Source organism: Arctopsyche grandis, chromosome 8 (assembly GCF_051622035.1).
Source record: "Arctopsyche grandis isolate Sample6627 chromosome 8, ASM5162203v2, whole genome shotgun sequence".
NCBI classification, from domain to species: domain Eukaryota; kingdom Metazoa; phylum Arthropoda; class Insecta; order Trichoptera; family Hydropsychidae; genus Arctopsyche; species Arctopsyche grandis.
In genome coordinates, this window is record NC_135362.1 from 16,178,749 (window position 1) to 16,205,636 (window position 26,888).

Sequence of the window (26,888 nt, forward strand, 5' to 3'; positions counted from 1 at the left end):
ATCACTTCCAAGACAGATTATGAAAATTCAAAATATTTTTTGTCCACACGTAGTGCCCTCCGCTTCAAAAGTCATTGGTACATATAATTACTAGAGATCGGCGGATGAGGGTGCTGAAATTTGTTCCTATTTTTTTCAACCTGTTTTTGCTCTTTAGAAGCAAAAAAAGGTTAACAATAGAAATTGACAATAGGAACCCATTTATTTCGAGCCAGCACTGTGATGCGCCGGCCTATAATAATTACCATAGGCTGGCGCGACCTCGCGCACCACTGTTCATTTTACTAACATCTTTTTACTTTCATTTACTATTATGGTGAACCTTTTTTTGCTCTCTAGCTTTGCAGTTTGCCCTGTTTCCTAGAAATTACCCAAAACGCCCTCTTTCCTAGAAGAAACCATGTGAAATGTATAAGAGGTATGTAAAAAGCACGCTCCACCGCCGAAGACTAATATACAATAACTACTTTTCAGAAAGCAACAATGGAATTTGAGCGTACGTACATATGTATGTATCTTACCGATAATTCTCAACTCTTTTCATAGTGCATGCAGTAAAAAGAGCTTCAATAATACGTAGTTCTTGACTCACTAAGGGAAATATGTACATTTATTTATAATTGCTTTACTATTATAATAAATACACTATATACATGGATAGATAATAATAATAACAAAATAGTGACCAATGTGACCTGACAGGTTGCCCCAATGCGTCATTGAACTAATAATAAGAACAACCAAATTGCATTTTTTATGGCAACGCGAGTCCCCTTCGTGAGATGAATATACTGCACCTAGCAGCGACCCTTTTTTGGTCCAATGCCCATGCATCCGTACAAATTTAGAATCATCCTTCCATGTACCTAGGCGTCAGCAACTAGTCTGGTAAAAATTCGAAATATTCCATCATCAAACAAAAGATTCTCTGGGCCAAAATTGAGAGCTTAAAATAAAGCCCTCCGGCATTGAGGCACTCGAGCCTGTCAAAAAGTGGGCGACGAAAGCGTGCACGTCGAGCGCGCGCGCGATTTCATCATCATCAGCGCGATGCGATGTTTGTAAACACGCCACGACAGCTTCGTCCGAAACGTCATCGGGGTTCCGAAGATCTGCGCGCTCCGTAAACTGACCTTCCCTCGATTGGGGAAACTTCCCAGAGGGGTAAAAACCCTAGTTCGTGTCGAACTGTCGACGACACGCCCACCATCGGCCGCGCACGATCAATATATACATATATACAGACATAGAACGAGAGTGGCGGATAATCGCCAGGAGGAGAGGAGACAGGCGAGATGCTGCGTGCCGTCACAACAGCCAGAGCGCGCACATGTTATATTTAAAACGGCATTAGTGCGCGATCGAAACGAGATCGAGAGCGTAGCGTGCGAGTCTCCAACTTCAGGCCGTAGTAGCAGTGTCTCGCTCCCGCGCGCGCAAAGTTGGCGGCGCGCGAGCGGGACGGCGACACTGCGTGCTCTGGTCGTGCACGGAGCGCGCGCACGGGAATCTGCATCTAATGCGCGATCTGGGCGCGCTGCAGAGATGCACGAGACACGACGTGAGGGTGAAGGTGAGGGTGGGTACTTACATGATAGTACATCCCCTGCGGCGGTAGGAAGAAGGCCCCCGAGCCCCACAGTTTGGTGGCCGTGTCCGGACTATTCGCACATAAAAACAAACCGCCGCCTTGCAGCGAGGGGTTACTCATCCGGCGGGTCGCGGCTGTCAGCGAGTCATGGGCGTCGCGAGAAGCCAGCGAGACGCGCGTTCCGATGTCAGGATGTGCGAATGCGATGGTGAGATTGCGCGCGACCACCGATCACAGATCAACCGAATGACCGAATGACCGATGAGCGGAGAGCGGAGAGTGGAGAGTGGAGAGCGACGAGCGACGAGCAACGACCGAACGCAGCCACACTCGGCGCAGCAATGGCGGCCCGGACAGACGGCTGCTCGCTCGCACTCCACGCGGCTGACGCGCCGTCGCGGTATGCTACTGCGCGCTAACCTCACTCTTCTCGGTGTTATTCACTACGCTCATTGCCCGCTGCTCCCTGCTGCCTGCTCCTGTACACTAATTAGCTCCGTAGCCACCTACCAACCTACCTTTCGATCGATCCGCTTATCGCGGATATGAATAAATAAAAAAAAGCATTGAGAAGATCGAGCTTTGTTCGGTATATGATGATTTTTTTGCAGTTCGTAGCCTTAAAATTGGACGATGCTTTAACCCTTTGACTGCTACAACAACGATATATCGTTGTTATGAAAACGGCGAAGACTGCTAACAACGATTGTTGTTGACGTCATAATTAGTCACCGGAGCCTGAGGGGGCCTTGTATTGTTCAAAGGTTGTAAATGCATTGTTAAAGGTTTGCCGAACAATGGATAGCACTGTGACTATCCTACCTCTAGTCATAATTGCCGTATTCCAATACTTTCTATACGCAGTACGTCAGGGGTGTGAAACAATCGATTGCTTTCCACGACAATGAGCTGCCACAATTCATCGGTAAAAAATAAATCTAAGTAAGACATTGGCAACGCGTTAGTTGGGTTAAAATAATTTATTTTTTTACATATATACCAGGAAGCCTTTACAGGCAAACACCAATGCGCCTTCTTGGCCAATTACAATTTATTACAATGCAGAATTTTTATTACAAGTCGTTGAATTACGAGGCACTGAAAAACTCGCAAATTAACGATATACATTTTATTGTATGTACATTAATCATACTACAAATAGTGGTGACATAGTAAGTAGGAAGGATTTATAGCCAACTGAAATGCATACCAAATGTTTATGATACATGTTGAAAAATTATTTGATTACTTGAAATTTCGCATCCTTGTGTGTCACACGCATATAATTAAAACCAAGAAAGAAAGAGAGAAAGACCGCTACCTGTTTCAAATGTATCGCATGTTGAAAAGATACATCGATGTCTAAAAATAGATTATTGAAAAAAATCCAACAACAATAGTCAAAACTTATTGAGTGTATATATGTATATGTAGGTATCTCTTTCACACGCGCGCATGTAAAAGCAAGACAGAAATAGGGAGCGTGAGTCCACAACTGCTTCTTAAAAATGTATATAAAGTATTACAAAAATTACGCGCGTTCGGCGAAGTAAGTATGTAAAAAAAAATAATATATTATTTTTTTTTCAAAATAATTACAAATGTTAGCATTTTTCGCTTATATTTTGAAAAACCTCGTAGCAGCCAAAGGGTTAAGCACAAAAAATGCTTCACTATTGTCAACCATTTTTTTTGCTCTCTTGCTTTGCACGTTAATGGAGAGGTCTATTGTTATTTGAAAAGCATCCGTCTATCGCCTATCTCTGATTATTATTATATCACTAAATCATTATATAGATCACTATGTAATATGTTATTTTGCGGTCGCCGTGACGAGACAGAATGTTAAATGACAGAAAACGCAAATTTCGGAAGGCAAAGATCGAAAATCGAAAGATCTTAAGTCGAAAGATCAAAAAAAAAAAAAATGGTGCATGGTAAACGGTACATACTCACTTAATTTGCGCGAGCAGGATACAACAGGATTCCTTTTCCTCCCGTATTGATGTGCGCGCGCAGAATACTGGAGGAAAAGCATGTTCCTCTTGTTCCTGTTGTATCCTGCTCGCGCAAATTAAGTGAGTATGTACCGTTTACCATGCACCACTTTTTTTTTGATTTTTCGATTTTCGATCTTTGCCTTCCGATATTTGCGTTTTCTGTCATTAAACATTCTGTCTCGTCACGTAGACCCGTTATTTTGTTACATTTATTCTTTATTTGTATGCATTTCTTCATCTGTTGTCTTGATTTTTCAATAAATAAATTTTGCATCATGCTCGCGCAGATGCAATTTGGCACACAATATACATTATTACGTACTACTTTCTGTAGTCACGTGATATTAAAATTTAAAAAAAAAATTTTTAGCTCGAAACCCATTCTATAGGGATTTTTAGGCCAGAATCGGGGATGTGAAAAGATTTGCTAAAATCTTCAGTATAATTTTCGACATAAATGATAAATATGTAAAGCTCGTCAAATAACATTCCTTTTCGTCATTACTTTCAGCAGGGTAGAAATTATTTATAGCCTGAGTGAATTCTGATTTACCATGGGCAAGCCGAAACAATTTTTTCCAGTCCGAAATAACACAGACAATTTAAAAAGCCTCAGATCAAAAGTGACAATGTAATTCCAATAATGTTCTCAAAAACAATCGTAGCATTAATAAAATAAATGAAACATTGAAGAATAAGTCACTTTATTTCCGCACAAAATTTTCAACTAAAGCGTTCTACGATTAAACAAAGTGGTTGAATTTATCTCAGATCTAATATTTTCATTTATTTTCATTATTTAATATTTTCATTTCAATCGCAACTTTATTAAATATTACGAATCGACTATTTTGTAAATCAAAGTTCAATCTTTTAAAATTCTCATTAATAAAGGATAAATATAGAATATGGAGATCAATTTAACAAGGTAATAATGCGAGAAATAAGATAAATCTAAATTTTCTTGTTTCTTAACCATGTGAAGAGCGGGACAAGCAGAATAAATGTAACAATTAGCGGTTGCAGAAGAAGAAGAGGCGAGACAAACGAAGATTACAAAGGAAGCAGGAGCGGCCACTTAGATGGCAGATAAGTACCGCTGCAAAAATAATAATAAAAAAATGCGGATATTTTTTTGCTCATACAAAGAGTGATTCATTTTTTTGGGTGCTGTTCATTTAAACACAACAGATAATATCACAGTACAAAACAATCATGTCAGGTGCGGAATTATTAACAAGCGTGCGATGCGCACTCTCCGGTATATCAAACATATATTATATGTACCATATTTGGAGTCATAACATTTGAATTAAAATATGTCATTAAAAATATTGATTATTTTAAAAGGAGCTCAAATAATTCATAGCTTATATAGGTAGTTGTACTAACTTGTAACGCTCGAGAGCATATTTTCAAAAATTATGATCAGAGATAGGCGCGAAAATGCGCTGAAACAGGTTCCTATTGTTAATTTCTATTGTTAACCTTTTTTTCTAGTGAGCAAAAAAAAAATGTTAACTTGTTAAAAGTTAAAAAGTTAATTGACAAAAGAAACCCATTTATTTCGTGCTGGCGCATCTTAGCGCCGCTCACTGATTATGATACTTCTCAAGTTTAAAAGGTTTTGATATTCTTTGATTTATAATTTCGTAATGCAATGGTCAAACTCAATACTCGCGGTTATTACAAGCCAGTCGCCACCTTGAAGGTACTATATCCAGATATAAAATATATCAATACAAATTTATTAAGAAAAATAATGACATTGAATATTTTTCGCGTCGAAGCATACCTTGAAATTTAATATCGCGGAACATCAACAGCGAGAGAGAAAGAGACAGCGGCGCTTTAATATTGCAAACACGACAGAGACGGACGTCCGGATCAATGAAACGCCTGCCCTTAACTTCTTACCGGTTGGAGCGCCACTCGCCACCCTCTGCGTATTCAAAAATATGCTACCACATGGCCGTTGATTATTTATCATCGTAAAATTGCGATGATGCAACCGATCAGACAACAAATTACGTCGCGGAATATCGTTCTTCTGATCTGCATTCCGATCGATAGTCCTATTCCCAACTGGGAATAAATAAATAATATTTTATAGTGGCATCTAGCGATGTTCTTGAAAATGAAAGCGTGCCCGTATCCCGAGGTAAGGTAGGAATCTGCTTTACCACTCCACATCCCGCGGGATTTTATAATTTTTGCAATGGTTTCAAATCCAGATATTATATTTCAACCTATTTCAAAATTAAATATGAATAATTTTTCGCAACGTATACATTTATTTAAATATTTTTTCATACAGTGAAATTATACAATTGAAAGCGTTCAAAAACAAAACTGAATTTCATTCTTGTGTAATAGAGAAAAAAAAGAAATATTTGGAATGACTGGCAAATTTGAAAACAAATTTAATGTGAACTATTGTGTGCGCCCAATTTACTACTTATATTTTTAGGGCCCTACATAAAGTGAATAAATGAATTTCAATAATAGAAAAATCGAGATATCTTCGTACCAATTCGCGTTAATCTGAATGTGAATCTGTCGTTTGAAAATCTGATCAGCCCCCCCGTACGATTTTAATTATTCTAACGGATAATCTATATAGGTCGCGGTTAGTTTTAGTTTTCGCCCCAGAAACCTCGATTTTGGATCCGGGTTCAGAGAGATTCTAACCAGATAATATGTCGCGGCGAATTAAACCCCCCCCCCCCGGAGAAATAAACGCGTTATCAACGTCGATCCAATAATCCGCCTAGTTTGCGTACATTTTTCCCTTTCGGATAAACAAACACAACGGCCGTTTGTGGCCGAATTTAACGAACAGGAAATTTGGAAACTTATGGGAGTAGAAGAATTACAGTCAGATAAGTCTCAGTTGGGGCTAAAGCAGGAAATTAGGTGGGGCTTAATTATTGCCGATGATCAACTGAAATCGTGTGATAAATAAAGCATACAACGAAAACACATTCATTTTGATTAATTTTTAGATGAGTAATAGAAAATTTTCATAAAAAAAAATCATTATTTATTTATTGAGTCAGGTATGGTCACGAAAATTGCGTTATTTTGACCAAAAATATATAACGTAATTCACTCACATACATACATACATATATATGAACGAATATGTATTAAATTAACATTTAATCTAATATTAATATGCGATCTTTTAAATAATAATAGAGTGCAATAAAAATAATGGCACCATAAATTATTATTTTAAATTTTAAGCATTTTGAAATTGCCGAAATAGAAATTTAGGCAAAAGTAACAGATAGGTACTCGACGATTTAAGAAAGTTGGAAGAATGTCGAATAAATTTAAAAACGTACATTTAATTAATCATTAACAATATATTGTTACAAAATAAACAACTACATATAATGTTTTGGTAAATATGCGTAGTAAAAAGTTGTCGTACGATGATTTCCGGTCGGTAGAAAAAAATATATATACGAGCGACGCCCTGGTGTGGTTGTACGTTACGCGAATCAAAATAACAACAAACAATACGCAAAAGTGCAAAATTCACAAAAATTTTAACCAAGAGAATAGTAATTAAATATGAATTGATTTATCCATAAAGAAAAAGCAAAAAATAAACGCTTTAAAAATTAACAAGTTGCCAATTTTCAATCAATATGTATACGTAACATGAGAAATTTCCTCGACGAGAACGAAAAAATTATACAAACAATTACATACATACACACACAAATCGTATTAAATAATCAATCAAAGAATTTAGTGATCGACACAATTGAAATTTAATGTAGCAATTACCTTAACTTCCTCATCCACAACCTTTAAAGTATCGGATAAATCGTCACATAGTTGATACAACATAGAACGGCAGCGCAAATTCGTAAGTTGAGGATTTTCGCGCACTGAGGTATTCGAAAAATAAAAATTCGACACGGTTCGCCACAAGATCAGACCGTCGTTTGTGAAATTCGGTTCAGTGTTTTCGTTTTCGCTTTGAAATTCGCGCGCGGCGCACATCCGAGAACACGCGGGTGGAGACATCTTCAGGGTGTGTCCGTAAATGTACAGTTGTTCGCCACGCCTCGACATAGATGGGATTTTTCACGACCATAACCCGACTATATTTTCACAAAATATATTTTCGCCTTTCAACCTTAATATTAATTGCCATTGTCTATTGACATATCCTGTGGGCTATTTATAATTTATTTTGTAATATTGATGAAAATTAAATTCGAAAAAGATAAATAATACATATTTTTACTTACAAAAATTAATATAAAAAATAATTTCAATGTTGTATGATTTTAATTTTGTATGTGAATATTATTGTAAAAATTGACATTGTGTATACAAATGAGTTTAATATCAATTCCGTTTAAACGATACTGACTAAATGTATTGCAAAATATTGAAAAAAAAAAACAACAACAACATATTAAAAAAAAACACATATTGTGTAGGAAACATTATTATGGTCTCAATAAGTATCAAAATAAATCATATAAACCGAATCGGATACAGGAGTACACTGTCGATGTCGATTGGCGGAAATATATCGAAACCTCATAAATTTCAAATGTCTGTGGCTTCTTTGTTTCTAAAAAAGCTAAGCCCTCTCCTACGCACCATTTACGTAAGCATACAAAACGTTCAAAATAAGAAAGACTTCGAATTCAAAACCGTCAAAATATAATGCGCATAATAAAGAGCTTACTATACAAAGTTTTTTATCAAAATTTTCAAACAAAACATTGAAAGTATGAAAATTTATTGCGCTCTCAAACGAAAAAATGTTAAAATTTATGGCAAAAAACGTATACATACTAGGGATCCCAATCGAATATTCGAATATTCGAGTATTCGAATTATTCGTCTGATTTTTCAGCCATTCGTTATTCGAATATTTCATCAACTATTCGAATATTATTCGTGTATATATTTTTTTATAAACTAAATACACAAAATCAACATGAAAAGAGTGATGACGAAGAAGCTGACGATTATGAAGAAAATTAAATATATAATGGGGATAATTGTGATAGTAATGAAGATAATGAAGAATATGAAATGTCTACATGTGAAGAAACAGATTTGTATTCATTAAATATGGAAATGTTTGAAGAAAATCACTTTCCGATCGATAATAATCTCTACAAAATTTTAGAAAACATCAGAAAAATAATACGAATATTTAAGAAGTCACCGGCGAAATATACATTTTTACAAGAAATCATAATGAATAAAGAAAATAAAAAAATGGTAAATTATTATTGGCTGTAAAAACGAGGTGGAATTCAATAGCAACTATGATAAGACGATTAATTCAAATTTATGCTTGGTACATATGTAATTACCTTTTTTTTTAATTTTCGAATATATTCGAATAGCTCTTGATTTACTATTCGATATTTGAATAGTTGAAGTCAACGAATATTTGGGATCCCTAATACATACTACGTAGGATGTTCATGAAAATAAAAAATGGGATAGTTTCCGACGTTTATTTTCACGGGTGCTAAAAAAACTGCATCGATATGGAAGTGCACGTGAGGTAGTTATTTGAGGAGGCGTATCGTTGTTATGGCGAGTTGAATATCCTTTTCGGACATGTGGCACGCGACAGAACAATAACATTAGTTGTCAGCGTGACACACTTCAGAAAGAATCCAAAAAGAAATGAAAAGTGGCTTACCTTGGGCAGTATGGCGGTAGCCGTTGTGGGAAACGTCTCTGTGCTTGGACTCGGTCTAAAATCAAAACAATGTTGAATTATTTATCAATTTTTGCAATGAAATCGAATAGCGAGGGGGTCAAGAGAGTCAGTGCCAAAATCGAACGCGTTGTTTATAACGAAACCATGCGTTGGACACGTTTTCTGCAATCGCTCTCGAGGCAGCCCACGAGTAGCTCTCACTTGTTTAACCCGTTTGGACAATCTCAAAATGTATTGACCTGGGTTTCGATTGTATTTATATTCGTTGTTGGGAATATGAATACGCTGAAATTGACGCGTTCGAATCATGGTCAGAGCTCAAGCATGCACATAAATTAAGATTTACAAGGAAAACGACTGCATGAAAAATTCCGAAAATACTACACAATGCGTTCGATTTAATCTTTATTGCAAAATTTGCCCGATGCCATAATATTTCGCTGTAGACATCTTAAGTACGTGGGCATGACTTTAATTGTGCGCATAAATTATGGATAAAAAAAATGTATAACATAACACTGAACAAAATCGAGAGTTCAATTGCGAGGGTCAGTGTCATTTGTTTGCAGAATCCGTGGGCTTAAATTATGGCGAAGGCAAGTATCTTTTCAAGATTTGGCACACATTGAACTCACATGTAGGCGAACATTATCGTCGAACAGCACGAGTACGAGCACTAGCACGAGCACGAGCACTAGCACGAGAAACAACAATCGGGCGAGATCAGATTTTGATTTTTCTTTCGGTGTTTTTGTGGTTTTCACTTTTTTGACATTTAAGTTTTGGATTTAAAAGTTCGGATGACTTGGTCTGAACCGTTCGACGTGGTGTGACACGTCCTACCGCGGTTCGCTCACGATCAGAACTGGTTATGTCGGTCGACTGTTGCGAAAAATGGTATTTCTTTTTGGAAGCAGGTGTGGCTGTCGACTTCGTGGTCGTTTTGAAGTGCGTGCGAATGTATGCGCAACAAACACTAATAAAATATTGAAAAATTTATGTCAAAAGTAGCTTGTCACTTCCTTAATATCCAAGGACGCGACCTGAAATGTCATTAATAAAAACATAAACGATAGGGGTGTATTTTACGCCCTCCCTAATAAATCAAGGGGTGCGTGGTCTGAACTACGTACGTACGGCTCTATATAGAGGGACCTCTAAGCTCTGACATATCAAAGTGCTGATAAGACCAAACCTCGAGCACTAACGTGTTGTTTTATAGGATTTTATTTTAATCAACGGAGTAATCTAAGATAATATCCAAATAAATTTGAATGATGGTTTTGTTTTTAATTTTGGTTGGGATATTATGATTGTTGACCTGATTTTAATTTTAAAGTAGTAGTTTTTACAAATATTCCATGGTAGATTTGTCCCGAGCCAAAACAACAACAATTGCAACTTTTACAAACATTTTGTTTTATCTATTTCGGTTTAATCTAATCTCGGATAGTTTAAGTTTAATCTAATTTCGGATAGTTTATTTATTATACTTAGATATATGCATGTATGTATATATTAGACGTATAATTACATATATTCGAAATCTGAATGTATGAAAATAATTACTAACAATTTCACATGATTTATACAACTCCTACTAGACTCATTAAGGTTATAGGTACACCTACATACAAAGTTTTAGATACAATCATCAATATTCTCTAATATTTTTTTTGTAGTCGTACTAGGGTTTCTGTTCAGATCGACCCGGGACATAATTTCACCGATTTTTTTAATCCCCGTGTCCTGGGAATTCTCATCTCAGATCCCGGGAAAAATATTTAATCAAAACGTTATTTAAATTTTATAGTTAAGGTGAATATATATCCTACGATGAAACTATTACAAAGCGAGGGTATCTTTCTTGTATTGAAGATTCCACAATGGAAGAAACTCCTTTAGAATCTGATGAAGATGAGACAATTGTGTTTTTGACGATAAGTGAAGAATTCAATAAGGAACTTTCAAAGATAAATCTACAAAATATCTAAGAAATGAAAGTATACATGCAGAGGAGAAAAAGAGCCAATTAAAAAAAAATATTTTCGTCTCTTTTGTTGACTATAAAACCAACTTCGACCGAAACTGAGAGTTTTTTCCATTGCTGTAAGTATTTGTGACAAATCTAGAAAAATGCTTTTGGATTCTCATTTCATTATTTTAGTATTCTTAAGAAGCTCTTAAAAAATAGTTAATTCATTTGATTTAATACATTTTGTAAATAAAAATTAATTAAATCAAATAAATACCGGAAATAAAAAAGGGATAAAAATCCAAAATGGGTTTTATACCAAAAATATGTTCTACATACATATGTATGTATATGCAAGCTACAAAATTTTAAAATATGGTCCAAGTCCCCAAAATCGTTTTATCAAAATCAAGTTTGTATTGCTAATACAATTACATATTATAAAAAATAGCATTTCCATTAATAAGACACGTTTACTACATATGTACATAAATATATTCAAAAAGAGTTCAGGTTTTGCAGCTTTATATTGAAAAACTAATACAATATACGTGAGAAAAAATGCATCTACCGTACTATAACCACAAACGGTTTAATTATGGAATATCCCGTTAAGTGTGGCGTAACAGGCGAATTTGCGATAAAACGCATACCTAGTAGTATTCATTTGTATGTACATACATGTACATATTTGCGGGAAAAGCGCATTACGATCGAATGGACTTTATAACGAGAATTTAAATTCGAATGCGTATGTGCGCGTAAGCCGTAACGGTTTGTGTTCTGAACTTATTTGCATATTTTCAATTTGCTTTTGGATCGTTATTTTACATACACATTTTCATTTTGAGCCATGCTGATTGGCTTGCAGACGAATAAGATTTATCCAGATACGAGACGTGCCGTGGATAAACGACGTTGACGGCAAAAAAATTTCATCAGAGTAATTACTATTTGAAACGTCAAGTAGACACTTGCAGTTTCGTTTTATGGCATGTGGCACACATTACCATTTTCCCCTCGGCGAGTTTTTCCCGCGAAATGATGAAATTTTCGTTTATTTACTTTTTTTTGAGCTCGTTTCGAGCTCTGTCGCTTACATATTTTAACCGGATTGGATGCAAAGTTAATTTGTAGCAACGCGGTCACCGTGTTCCAGTGCTCCCGTTTTTGGAGTGATATATATATATATATATATATATATATATATATATATATATATATATATATATATATATATATTTTTTTTTTTTTTTAGCACACTCGTCGCTTTGGAGCAATCTGTTAGACGAGTGTGCTTGATTAATTGATTTTTTAAAATTAAAAACATATATATATATATATATATATATATATATATATATATTTATTTATTTATTTATTCTAAACAGACCATTGTGGCATAACAGGAATTCCTAAAGCGCCACAATGGTCAAAAAATATAACACAAAAAAATATATATATATAATATACACACATAAATACATGTACTTTTGCGCGTAAATAACGCTATACGACAAAAAAGGAAAAGACAAGACAAATAAGGTGAAACGTGACGCAAATGCGCCTCACGAGGGTTGCTCTCACTTTTATTTATTTTTATTTTTTCAGGGCTTTTTTATGGCGAATTCCCAGCCGTCGCCATTTTGTAGCCGCTAATTTGTCAAGCGGAAAGGACAGGCGATCTGCGTCAACTATCCACTATTTATTGCCAATTGTGGTATCTGTGGACGTGTTTTCCCCAGCTTTTTCCAGGTGAATTTCATACGTATTTGTAATATAAATGTCCGCGAGTTAAAACAACATTTTATGAGCGTTTGGTCTTTTTATGACGGAATGAGAAGAGGAAACTGCGGTCAATTGCTATTAGTGCGGAACGTGGAGAAAAAAAAACGAACGTGTTTTTTTTTGAAACGAGATCACTTTCTCCGCTCGAACGTTTTTTGCCTCAACAATAAGTCGATGGCTCGTTTGAGACGCAGTCGTCATTTCATAGCGAAAATAGTTAATGGGTTTCGTATTCATTTTTTTCGCCGGAATTTATACGAAAAGTCGTGCTGATATCGATCTACATACATGCATACATATATAACTCGTCGAATTTAACTAGCTGGTAAATGAACGTTCATTACATAATAATAATTGTTAAAAATCAAAACGTCATATTTGAATACGAAACGAGCACAACCAAACATGGCTAGAAAAACTAATTTTACATTTCTACGTAGATGTTTTAATTGATATCGAAAGTGTACGCTGTACATATTACCACGATAATCTATGTACTGAAGTAACCACTATTAAAGACATTACACTATTGAAGTAAACAAATACCAATATTAATATTCAAACATATGTGTGTTTGTATTTAGCTATTTAAAAATACTCGGGTAGGTGGCATAGTAATGAACCTACATATGATGTTTATCTTCATCAAAAAATAAAAATAAAATATGAAATAAAACGGATTTATCAAGTAAAGAATGGTTTTTGAAAAGAGACGACTCTTATTCGATGCGAAGATTTAATTGATCCGACCGCATGTATGCACACTGATTGCACTGCACCTGGAATCATCCATTCACTATAAATTAGACGCACATTCAGCTAAACGAGTCGCATACTTGGTCCATGTGTGGTCGATCAAGTGTGCGACGTGTGTATACTCCTCTCATAAATATGCAAGCGAATGCAATTGCAACTGCAATGTCCGACGTGCACAGTCGTAGTTATGCAAGAGCGCGGTGAAAGGCGTCCGGTCATCTACTTGTCTTGTTATGTGAGAGGAATCATAGTTCAACATATGTATGTATGTACATATGTACATATGTATGTATGTAGAAGCACATTCAAATATTATCATAGCATTGTGTTAAGTGTAATTAAGGAATATCTGATGACTTTACTTGCGCCTTCAATGATTATGTTGATCTGGGTGTTATTTTTTCTCTCGATGTTTCAAGGTGACCAACTATATATTTCCATGTATGTATGTACATATTAAAGTTGATTTGATAAATTAGACGTTTCAAACCTTGCTTGAATGTTCATATAATACATAGATCGTGTTTCCAAAACAACACAGCGTATACGTATGTACATACAATGTACTTAAATATACACAGCGTCATTTTTACTGTTTCGGTATTCAATTAAACGGCGTTCCCAACATTCATGTTTACCTCTCAGGATAATGTTACAGAGCTTTTACTTTGTTTATTGAATTAACACAAAATTGTTCATTCGTATTTCTATGGTATGGTATTTCACAGGTGTATTCGCATCGCGTTTCGCTTTGTTTAAATTAATTTTTATTTTCGCTAACAAAATCAAATCGAGTGGAAGGAAGAAGGTATAATAATAATAATGTATGGGCGGAAAATATAAATTATTCACTATGTGAAAATTTTGGCGATTCAAACAAGACCGTCAGCCGGACGCTTTTGGTCAAAATGAAATCTGCCTTCGGGCACCAATTTATTTACGAATTTTATGCAGACAAAATTTCACGTGGAAAAGTTTCAGAATGATTGACGGAATTGAATGAATTAACAAATTTAAATTTATTCCAAAATGTAAAGCGATAAAAATAGCATAAAATAATATTCCATCAATAGAGTGAATGTTACCGGATATACATACATATGTACATACATACATATGTATAATATACACATAAAAACACAAATAAAAATTCTCTCTATAAAATATCGATTCTCATATTTCTCACAAGGTGAAAGTAAAACATACGTTTTCAATCTATTTTGTGCTATCTGCCATGTCGTAAAGGTTATCACAAAAGTAAAAACATTCAAATTTAAATACATACTCCTATATGTATGTATGTATGTATGTACATATATTCTGACTTTTTATGCATACGTATGTATACGCGAAGCATACATATGTATACGTACATGCATACATATGTATACACGTTATAACGTTCAATACGATTCAAGTGTAGGGGTCGTGAAATACATACATTGTATGTACAACTTCATCAACGCGCTAGCCTTCCACAAATTTAATCGGAAAGCTTTCGATATTTAATATAAAAGTTACCATGAAAGTATATAATGATTTTGATAATATTGGCGTTTTTGTAGGGCAGTCATGTTTGTATAATACAATACATAATATGTGTATGGCGAACGCGTAAAAGACCCTTGTATGTATAGACGCGAAGGCTTTGTTCAACCGATAGTTTTATTATAGGTACGTTTCGTAAAGTTGGATTGAACCTCCGAAATGGTAATCGTAAAAATAAATCGAAATAAACTGGGTTATGAACACGCGAAAAACAACAACAATAACCGAAACGTCGACTGGTACCAAATCGCAGGACCCAACGTCAAAAGCGCGAAAATTGGTTTTAAAAAGCCCTCATTACACGAAAGTATTCATCGGTGATGAATGTGCTTTTTTATTATACATAAAAAAAAAATTAACAAGATATATTCTATAGATATTTTCTTTCAAATGTATACGTCATGTGATAAAAAGTATATTACATAAATTTAATGAGTATTCATTCGAATGAAGTATTTCTAGATATGTGTTTTAAATTTCAAGTAAATTTTCAGTTGTAATATTTTCCAACTGGCGTTTTAGGTCATTGATATTTAAATTCAAATCAACTGTATAAGCGCAAATACACCTTCAACAATGTGCGCCAGCTGTAATATAATATCATTGACAGTTTTGATGTTTTTACAAATGCTATAGAATTCAATAAAGCCTAAATATTTGCTAGGTATTACGAATTATGCTAATGAGTATCGTATTACGATAACTCTAAGAATGTATCCAAAACAAAAATGCGGCTTTCCAACTTAATTTACCAGTCGAGTGACGTTTTCATGAAAACCCAACCTTTCCATCTAACCTGGTACAAACTTATACATTGTTTAAGTGCATTTTCAGTTGTAATATATTTTGACCAGTTGGAATGTTATCCGCCATATGAATCAATTTACGTAGATTAGACGAAATATATTCCAACTTGTCAAAATATATTACAGCTGAAAATACACTTCATCTATAACGGTAGTTGGTACCAGCTTAGATGGAATATATTCCAACTAGCCAAAATATATTACAACTGGATGATACATTTCGACTGCAAAATATGCATACCTATGTACAATGAATATTATACATTTGTACATAATTTTGAAACGTATTAAGGCAATCTTCCTTGGCTATTTGGTTCATACGAAAAAAAAAACATTTCTTTGATTGACATTTTAATTTTTGATTAGAGTGGCAGCACAGCTGAGGATAATGAGTACATTCACACACCAATTTGCTTATTATCCAAATGTTCTCAGAAGATTGAGTCCGTTGTTGAAGGAAAAAAAGCGACCTAAAAATCGTATAAACTTTTTTATCAATTTTTACAGTTAACATAACCTTCTGTAAACAATTAATGCATCAGAGCACAAGCTTAATATCCCTATTATTTGTTCGTTGTTGGACAGGTCACGAATCTTTTAACTCATTTTTAACGGTCGAAAAGACAGTATCTCTAAAAAAAGGCATCAATCTGCACCATCTTCCCAATGGCAAAATTGAATATTCACTCCAAGCCATTCATTCGTTGCAAGAAAGTTGCGAAACACGTTTCACACAAATCTCGACCACGACAGCGTACCGATCGCATTGGAATCTGATATGTACATATGTACTTTGATAACGAAGGATAGGGGATATGAGATAATTGTGCCGAGTGTGTGCAATCAAAGTATTATATTTTCGATCATACTTGTATAAGAATAGCCAGCAGCATAGCTCGGACGTTAAGCTTCTGCTTACCGTCAAGAAGGTGCCGGGTTCTATTCCTGAATGAAAATGAATTTTTCAGAGTATGCTGTTGGTCAGACCTGGATTTGTGACTCCAGGTTGATCGTTTCCTATCAGAGTTTGCCAATTTTCTCTGATTTCATTGTTGAAACGGTTCCCGGAAAAAAATCTGGCTAAAAATCCTTCCTACCTACTATGTCACCACTATTTGAAATTTGATGGATGTACAATAAAAATTTACGTACAATTCATAGATGTCTCGTTAATTTGCGAGTTTTTTCAGTGTCTCGCAATTCAACGACTTATAATAAAAAATGCTGCATTTGTATTTGTAATTGGCCAGGAAGGCGCATTGGGATTTTCCTGTAAGGCCTTCCTGGTATATATGTAAAAAAAAAAAAAAAAAAAAAAAATAAGTGAGCGGTGGCGGTATTTAGGCTCTACAATAACTGGAAGCGTTTTCAACGCGAAAATGTTTTGCCACGAATATCCCACACCCGCACGCTCGGTGTGTGGATTTTTTCGGGCATGTGTAATTCGGAAACTATTTCGGAATCAAATTTCGACAATTTGTCATCGCGCGTTATTTTACGGTCGGTCGCGCCCCGTTAAAGCGAACGAAGCGAGGAAAATAAAACTTTCGCGCGATCTCGCACAAAGAATTTTCACTAGCGGGGAGACGAAGATTGAGGGGTGGAAAAGCTCCTACGGCATCCGTCAAGGGGAAAACTTTCCAAATTAACGAAGCAAAGCACGGGGGTAGGCGTTTGTCGTGAAACGTTTTACGCGTCATGCGCGAGCTCTCCTTTCTCTCTCTCGCGACTGTCGTTTTAATAAGACGCTCTCGCTCATATTGCAATTACTGACATGGTTGTTTTTGATTCGATTTCTATATCGATACTTTCCAATACACATTCTATGAAGGTACATACGTATGTTCAACACACACGTAGGTATGTACACGGAAAGTCTCCAAATTAAATTTACGTGTGATGTTCAAACTCATATGACTCGTCAATGTGAGCAATCATTGTATCCAAAGACTCACTCAAGCAACATAGTATATGTACATATGTAAATATTTTCATACTCACACGTACGTTTTTTTTTCTTTTCATAAAAAAGTTATCATTCTAGTTCATGTAACCAGCAAAATAGACTAGTGGTAACCATATAATTCTTTGAACAGAGTGGTCACGGGTTCAAATCCCACTGGTTTCTGCTGGCCAGACCTTGGATTTGTGACTCCAGGTCGATCGTTTCTTATCAGAGTTTGCTAATTTATCTGATTTTCATGGAAACAGATAAATTAGGTTAAATTTAACAAGATATATACATCTCAGTATTAGTGCCACTTTTTATATACATGTAAATTCAGTATTTTAATAATAACCTCATCATATTAAAATTATCACTAATAAATAGAATTTCCTAGATCACATACAATTTTTTTACTTCTGACTTCAACAATGATGATGCAAATTCAGTATATTAGTTTAATGATACTGTTAAAAAAAATAGGCTCACGCACGTACATTTGTATATGCATGTATGTATATGCATATATTTATATACAAAATATATATATATATTTATATACGAAATATGTTTATTATACCTATAAATGAAAGCAATTCACAATTGAAATTGCGGCTATCGAGTCGATCTGTATTGCGGCGATTGTTTAATCTACATACATACATATGTATATAGGTCAATGTTATCGATAAAACCAAGCGTTTTGATGATGATCTTAGTATATTATAATACATATTATGTTGGGAGCTAGCGTCACGCCACGAGTCGAAGCCGTAAATTTATTGGGAGTAATATGCAATAAATATACACAACTAACTACTCACTAAAAGTATACTTTAAAATTAGTGGGCACTTAAAGCGAAGGCTACTCGGAAAATCAACAACAAACAAAAATATGGGAAATCAACAATATGAGAAATCCATTTCTAATGAAAGGATTTTATTTTATTTTAAAAAATTGCAATTCACTCCGTATTTATGTATGTATATATGTGTAAATTCGAGTGATGGATTCAATAAATCGGTATCCACCCCCTCCCCAGATTTTCATAAATTCGAGTTTCTAGTATCTCAAATTTGTTGATTCTTATACAATGCTACCCACATATTCTGTAATAATGTATTTCTCGCAAATTTGCTGTAGCCGTATAAAAAAATTGTTGATTGCACCATAGATGTCTCTATTGCATTCTATCTATCTAAAGATATATATATATATATATCATCATCATCATTTACAGCCATTCGCCATCCACTGCTGGATGAAGGCCTCTCCAACACGCTTCCACTCGTCTCTGTTTTGCGCAACACTCATCCATCTCATTCCGCACATTTTCCTAATTTCGTTCACCCATCTTCCTTGCGGTCTTCCTTTTACTCTTTTGCCTTCTCTCGGGTACCATTCAAGCACTTCTTTTGTCCACCTTTCGTCCATCCTCCTAGCTACGTGACCCGCCCATTGCCATTTCAATCTCTTCACTCTATCCACTATGTCCACTACCCTTGTCATATTTCTCACCCACGTGTTCCGCTTCCTGTCTTTCCTCGTTATGCCAAGCATACAGCGTTCCATACTTCTTTGAGTGCATTGGATTTTATTTTGCATCTTGGCGTTCAGTGTCCAAGTTTCACATCCATACGTCATCACTGGCAAAACGCATTGATCAAAGATCCTTTTCTTCAGGCAGAGTGGCATTTTTGATTTAAAAACAGCATTCATCCGTCCAAATGCACTCCACCCTAATTTCATACGTCTCTTTATCTCTTCATTTTTACTACCAGACATGTCAATTATTTGACCTAAATATAAATAATTATTTACTACTTCTACTGGTTTATCATCTAAGGGGATGCTATCAGGCATGCAATAGCTATTGAACATTAGTTTAGTCTTATCTACGTTAATTTTTAATCCTACTTTTCTACTTTCCCTGTCCAGCTGTGTTAGTCTGATGAGTAGGTCAGCTGAATCACGAGCTACTAAAACTATATCGTCTGCGAACCGAAGGTGACTCAAAAAGCGACCATTGATGCTTACTCCGGCTGTATCCCAATCCAATTTCCTGAAAACTCCCTCAAGCACCGCATTGAATAACTTGGGCGAGATTGTATCTCCTTGTCTTACTCCTTTTCCTATGCTAAATCTATCTGTACCTGAAAAAATTTTAACCGAAGCTGTGGCATTCTTATATATTGCAGCTAACAGTCCCACATAGGGTTCCGGCACTCCCTGTGTTTTTAGAGCGTTAAGTACTGCATTATGACTAACTGTATCGAAGGCTTTCTCATAATCGACGAAACCTAGGCACAATGGCCGTTGATATTCGTTGGCGCGCTCGATTAGTTCGCCAACTACTTGGAGGTGGTCCATTGTGCTGAAATTTGCCCTAAACCCTGCCTGCTCTATAGGTTGGTTCTCGTCGAGGATATTCTTCAGCCTTTCTGTAATAACCTTCGTGAAGAGCTTGTAGACCGCTGAAAGTAGACTAATGGGTCGGTAGTTCTTGATATCGCTTTTGTCGCCTTTTTTGTGTATTAAAATGATAGTTGCGTTATTCCATCCTTCTGGTATAGCTTGGTTCTGGATGCATTTGCTGAAAAGCCTAGCTAAGATATTAATTAGGGGGGGGCCGCCACATTTTAGTAAGTCAATGGGAATATTATCTTCCCCTGGGGTTTTACCGTTCTTTGCAGTTTTTAGCGCGGCCTCTACTTCGCTAGGCAATACTGCAGGAACCCTTTGGCCGTGTGTCGATTCCAGAGCGGGGAATTGGCCGTTGTCGTTCTCGTATAGTTTTGCATAGAACGTGTAAACTCTGTCTATGATTTCTTCTCTATTCCTAATTATTACTCCGCTCTCTGATCTGATTGCGATCATTTGGTTTTTGCCTAAGAAAAGATCCTGTTTGCACTTTTTCAGGCTACGGTTATTCTTAATGGTATTTTCTATTAGCTTGCTGTTAAAATCCCTGACATCCCTGACTATTCTCTTTTTAATTTCCTTATTTACTAGATTGTATTCTTGCTTATTATTATCCCTATCTAAATTCCTTTTATGCTTAATTAGGTTTTTTGTTTCCGCTGAAATTTTGCTTAATTTAATCTGTTTCCTGAATCCACCTAATTTCTTACCTGTTGAGGTTAGAACCGAACTAATTACAGTGTTCAATTCCTCTATGTCTGCTTCTGGGTTTAATTTCCCGTATCGATTTCCAAGTTCGAGTTCGAATTCCTTTTTCCTAGACCTTAGTTGAGCGAAATCTGGAAAGTTACTGCATCCTTTTATTAATTTCCTACGTTCGCAATTTATATTAATGGCCATCTTGGCACGGACTAATCTGTGATCGCTACCTATATCTACTTTACTTAAAACACTAACGTCTTTAACGGAGTGCAGGGCATTTGTTAGGATGAAATCGATCTCGTTTCTGTCTCCTTTAGGACTCTCCCAAGTCCACTTATTGTTGGTGTTTTTCCTGAAAAATGAATTAGTGATAAAGAGCCTGTTGTGTTCTGCGAATTCTATGAGGCGATCGCCTCTGTCGTTTCTTTGGCCGGTACCAAAATTGCCTACTGCTCTTTCAGTATTTGCCTTTTGTCCTATTTTTGCGTTAAAGTCGCCCATGATTATTTTAAAGTGGTGACGGCTATTATCGTATGCGTCCTGTATTTTTTCGTAGAAGTCTTCTATTTCCTCGTCTGGGTGGCTAGATGTGGGGGCGTACACTTGGAAGATTTGACAAGTGTACCTGCTCGAGATTCTTAATACTATATAGCATATACGTTCCGATATGTCGCTTATTTCTATAATATTTCTTTCTATTCTCTTATTGATAAGAAACCCTACTCCTCCTATTCTACCATTTGGTAGCCCTCTCCAGTAGAGACAGTTACCACTTTTTAGGATTATTTGGTTTTGCTGTTTTCGTCTTACTTCACTAAGTCCTATTATATCCCATTTGATATTTTCTAATTCATTCTCTAATGCAAGCACACTTCCTTCACTCGATAACGTTCTTACATTGTACGTGGCTAAATACAGGTTTCTATTAGCTAAGCTATCATCCATCGTCACTCTTACCTTGTTGGAGGTTTGGATATTATTTTTCTCGCATTTATCCAAGATGTGTTGAGAAAAAGGCGGTACTTGAGAGAGATTTCCATTCAAGGAGTGAGTTCTTACCGCCATAGACTCTTCTCTGTGGTCAGCTTTGACAGATAGTCATCCTAGGTATCACTTGGATCACTTATGAGTTATTACATGCCATTTAACAGGGTTACTTTGTAAGTGAAAGTAGTTAGTTATGATAATAATAGATTAGCAATTGTTATACTACTTTTTTACAGATCTTTATCGTGAGACGCCTCTTTGGAGACAACGGATTTATATATGTGAGTGCGGTTTGCAATTTAATATTTTAATAATAAATTTAGTAAAGAATATAAAATTACACGAATTACTTTAATATAAATTAAATATGAAAAAGAACTATTAGACAGTTGGGAAACACCGTTTCTGTTTGCTATTATTCTATTAAGTAAAGTTCGTTAAAAATTTTTGTCTGAAAGCAATTATGTGGAAGATTTATTGCTTCTGTGGGACCGAATTTTGACTGGCGAGCAGGGACCCTTATTTTTTTGTATTCAGGTAGGGAGATGTATCTCGTTCGTATACGCTTTTGTAACTGACACAAAATTAACACAAAATTTTTCGCAATCACTGATATTAAAAACGCTGTTAACGGCCGATCGTCTGTTTCTTTTTACACTTAAATTATACTAGGATGCAATTAGTAAAATAAGTGATTAGATGGTTAAATTTTTAGATTAAATTTCGTGCAATAGCCGGGTTTAAGCGAGTAATAGCGGGAAGAACGCAGAAGCACGTCTTCCCCGCATGACACGTATATATATATATATATATATATATATATATATATATATATATATATATATATATATATATATATATATATATATGAGTTCGGTCTGTCGTGTCATGCGGGGAAGACGTGCTTCTGCGTTCTTCCCGCTATTACTCGCTTAAACCCGGCTATTGCACGAAATTTAATCTAAAAACTTAACCATCTAATCACTTATTTTACTAATTGCATCCTAGTATAATTTAAGTGTAAAAATAAACAGATGATCGGCCGTTAACAGCGTTTTTTAATATCAGTGATTGCGAAAAATTTTGTGTTAATTTTGTGTCAGTTACAAAAGCGTATACGAACGAGATACATCTCCCTACCTGAATACAAAAAAAAATAAGGGTCCCTGCTCGTCAGTCAAAATTCGGTCCCACAGAAGCAATAAATCTTCCACATAATTGCTTTCAGACAAAAAATTTTAACGAACTTTACTTAATAGAATAATAGCAAACAGAAACGGTGTTTCCCAACTGTCTAATAGTTCTTTTTCATATTTAATTTATATTAAAGTAATTCGTGTAATTTTATATTCTTTACTAAATTTATTATTAAAATATTAAATTGCAAACCGCACTCACATATATAAATCCGTTGTCTCCAAAGAGGCGTCTCACGATAAAGATCTGTAAAAAAGTAGTATAACAATTGCTAATCTATTATTATCATAACTAACTACTTTCACTTACAAAGTAACCCTGTTAAATGGCATGTAATAACTCATAAGTGATCCAAGTGATACCTAGGATGACTATCTGTCAAAGCTGACCACAGAGAAGAGTCTATGGCGGTAAGAACTCACTCCTTGAATGGAAATCTCTCTCAAGTACCGCCTTTTTCTCAACACATCTTGGATAAATGCGAGAAAAATAATATCCAAACCTCCAACAAGGTAAGAGTGACGATGGATGATAGCTTAGCTAATAGAAACCTGTATTTAGCCACGTACAATGTAAGAACGTTATCGAGTGAAGGAAGTGTGCTTGCATTAGAGAATGAATTAGAAAATATCAAATGGGATATAATAGGACTTAGTGAAGTAAGACGAAAACAGCAAAACCAAATAATCCTAAAAAGTGGTAACTGTCTCTACTGGAGAGGGCTACCAAATGGTAGAATAGGAGGAGTAGGGTTTCTTATCAATAAGATAATAGAAAGAAATATTATAGAAATAAGCGACATATCGGAACGTATATGCTATATAGTATTAAGAATCTCGAGCAGGTACACTTGTCAAATCTTCCAAGTGTACGCCCCCACATCTAGCCACCCAGACGAGGAAATAGAAGACTTCTACGAAAAAATACAGGACGCATACGATAATAGCCGTCACCACTTTAAAATAATCATGGGCGACTTTAACGCAAAAATAGGACAAAAGGCAAATACTGAAAGAGCAGTAGGCAATTTTGGTACCGGCCAAAGAAACGACAGAGGCGATCGCCTCATAGAATTCGCAGAACACAACAGGCTCTTTATCACTAATTCATTTTTCAGGAAAACACCAACAATAAGTGGACTTGGGAGAGTCCTAAAGGAGACAGAAACGAGATCGATTTCATCCTAACAAATGCCCTGCACTCCGTTAAAGACGTTAGTGTTTTAAGTAAAGTAGATATAGGTAGCGATCACAGATTAGTCCGTGCCAAGATGGCCATTAATATAAATTGCGAACGTAGGAAATTAATAAAAGGATGCAGTAACTCTCCAGATTTCGCTCAACTAAGGTCTAGGAAAAAGGAATTCGAACTCGAACTTGGAAATCGATACGGGAAATTAAACCCAGAAGCAGACATCGAGGAATTGAACACTGTAATTAGTTCGGTTCTAACCTCAACAGGTAAGAAATTAGGTGGATTCAGGAAACAGATTAAATTAAGCAAAATTTCAGCGGAAACAAAAAACCTAATTAAACATAAAAGGAATTTAGATAGGGATAATAATAAGCAAGAATACAATCTAGTAAATAAGGAAATTAAAAAGAGAATAGTCAGGGATGTCAGGGATTTTAACAGCAAGCTAATAGAAAATACCATTAAGAATAACCGTAGCCTGGAAAAGTGCAAACAGGATCTTTTCTTAGGCAAAAACCAAATGATCGCAATCAGATCAGAGAGCGGAGTAATAATTAGGAATAGAGAAGAAATCATAGACAGAGTTTACACGTTCTATGCAAAACTATACGAGAACGACAACGGCCAATTCCCCGCTCTGGAATCGACACACGGCCAAAGGGTTCCTGCAGTATTGCCTAGCGAAGTAGAGGCCGCGCTAAAAACTGCAAAGAACGGTAAATCCCCAGGGGAAGATAATATTCCCATTGACTTACTAAAATGTGGCGGCCCCCCCCTAATTAATATCTTAGCTAGGCTTTTCAGCAAATGCATCCAGAACCAAGCTATACCAGAAGGATGGAATAACGCAACTATCATTTTAATACACAAAAAAGGCGACAAAAGCGATATCAAGAACTACCGACCCATTAGTCTACTTTCAGCGGTCTACAAGCTCTTCACGAAGGTTATTACAGAAAGGCTGAAGAATATCCTCGACGAGAACCAACCTATAGAGCAGGCAGGGTTTAGGGCAAATTTCAGCACAATGGACCACCTCCAAGTAGTTGGCGAACTAATCGAGCGCGCCAACGAATATCAACGGCCATTGTGCCTAGGTTTCGTCGATTATGAGAAAGCCTTCGATACAGTTAGTCATAATGCAGTACTTAACGCTCTAAAAACACAGGGAGTGCCGGAACCCTATGTGGGACTGTTAGCTGCAATATATAAGAATGCCACAGCTTCGGTTAAAATTTTTTCAGGTACAGATAGATTTAGCATAGGAAAAGGAGTAAGACAAGGAGATACAATCTCGCCCAAGTTATTCAATGCGGTGCTTGAGGGAGTTTTCAGGAAATTGGATTGGGATACAGCCGGAGTAAGCATCAATGGTCGCTTTTTGAGTCACCTTCGGTTCGCAGACGATATAGTTTTAGTAGCTCGTGATTCAGCTGACCTACTTATCAGACTAACACAGCTGGACAGGGAAAGTAGAAAAGTAGGATTAAAAATTAACGTAGATAAGACTAAACTAATGTTCAATAGTTATTGCATGCCTGATAGCATCCCCTTAGATGATAAACCAGTAGAAGTAGTAAATAATTATTTATATTTAGGTCAAATAATTGACATGTCTGGTAGTAAAAATGAAGAGATAAAGAGACGTATGAAATTAGGGTGGAGTGCATTTGGACGGATGAATGCTGTTTTTAAATCAAAAATGCCACTCTGCCTGAAGAAAAGGATCTTTGATCAATGCGTTTTGCCAGTGATGACGTATGGATGTGAAACTTGGACACTGAACGCCAAGATGCAAAATAAAATCCAATGCACTCAAAGAAGTATGGAACGCTGTATGCTTGGCATAACGAGGAAAGACAGGAAGCGGAACACGTGGGTGAGAAATATGACAAGGGTAGTGGACATAGTGGATAGAGTGAAGAGATTGAAATGGCAATGGGCGGGTCACGTAGCTAGGAGGATGGACGAAAGGTGGACAAAAGAAGTGCTTGAATGGTACCCGAGAGAAGGCAAAAGAGTAAAAGGAAGACCGCAAGGAAGATGGGTGAACGAAATTAGGAAAATGTGCGGAATGAGATGGATGAGTGTTGCGCAAAACAGAGACGAGTGGAAGCGTGTTGGAGAGGCCTTCATCCAGCAGTGGATGGCGAATGGCTGTAAATGATGATGATGATGATATATATATATATATGTGTGTATGTACGTATGTATATGTATATACATATGTGTATGTAATTGCACTCTAATGTTTGAAA

General features: G+C 35.9%; 1 protein-coding gene across 16 annotated transcripts in view; it reads right to left on the reverse strand.

Moving 5' to 3' along the window:
- Positions 1-26,888, reverse strand: part of Rbfox1 (RNA-binding Fox protein 1) — a 133,930-nt gene that overhangs the window by 97,233 nt on the left and 9,809 nt on the right. For 12 of the 16 annotated variants that reach the window (XR_013260887.1, XR_013260888.1, XM_077435744.1 and 9 more), the window contains exon 1: positions 1,592-1,934. Coding sequence is in view for 13 of the 16 variants with exons in the window: in XM_077435744.1 (XP_077291870.1) it covers positions 1,592-1,711 (120 nt within the window). In the remaining 3 variants the exon portion in view is untranslated. Of the gene's footprint in view, positions 1-1,591; positions 1,935-9,289; positions 9,345-9,945; positions 10,178-26,888 lie in introns of those variants that run through there. The other 4 variants (XM_077435750.1, XM_077435745.1, XM_077435742.1 and 1 more) reach the window with 2 other exon arrangements.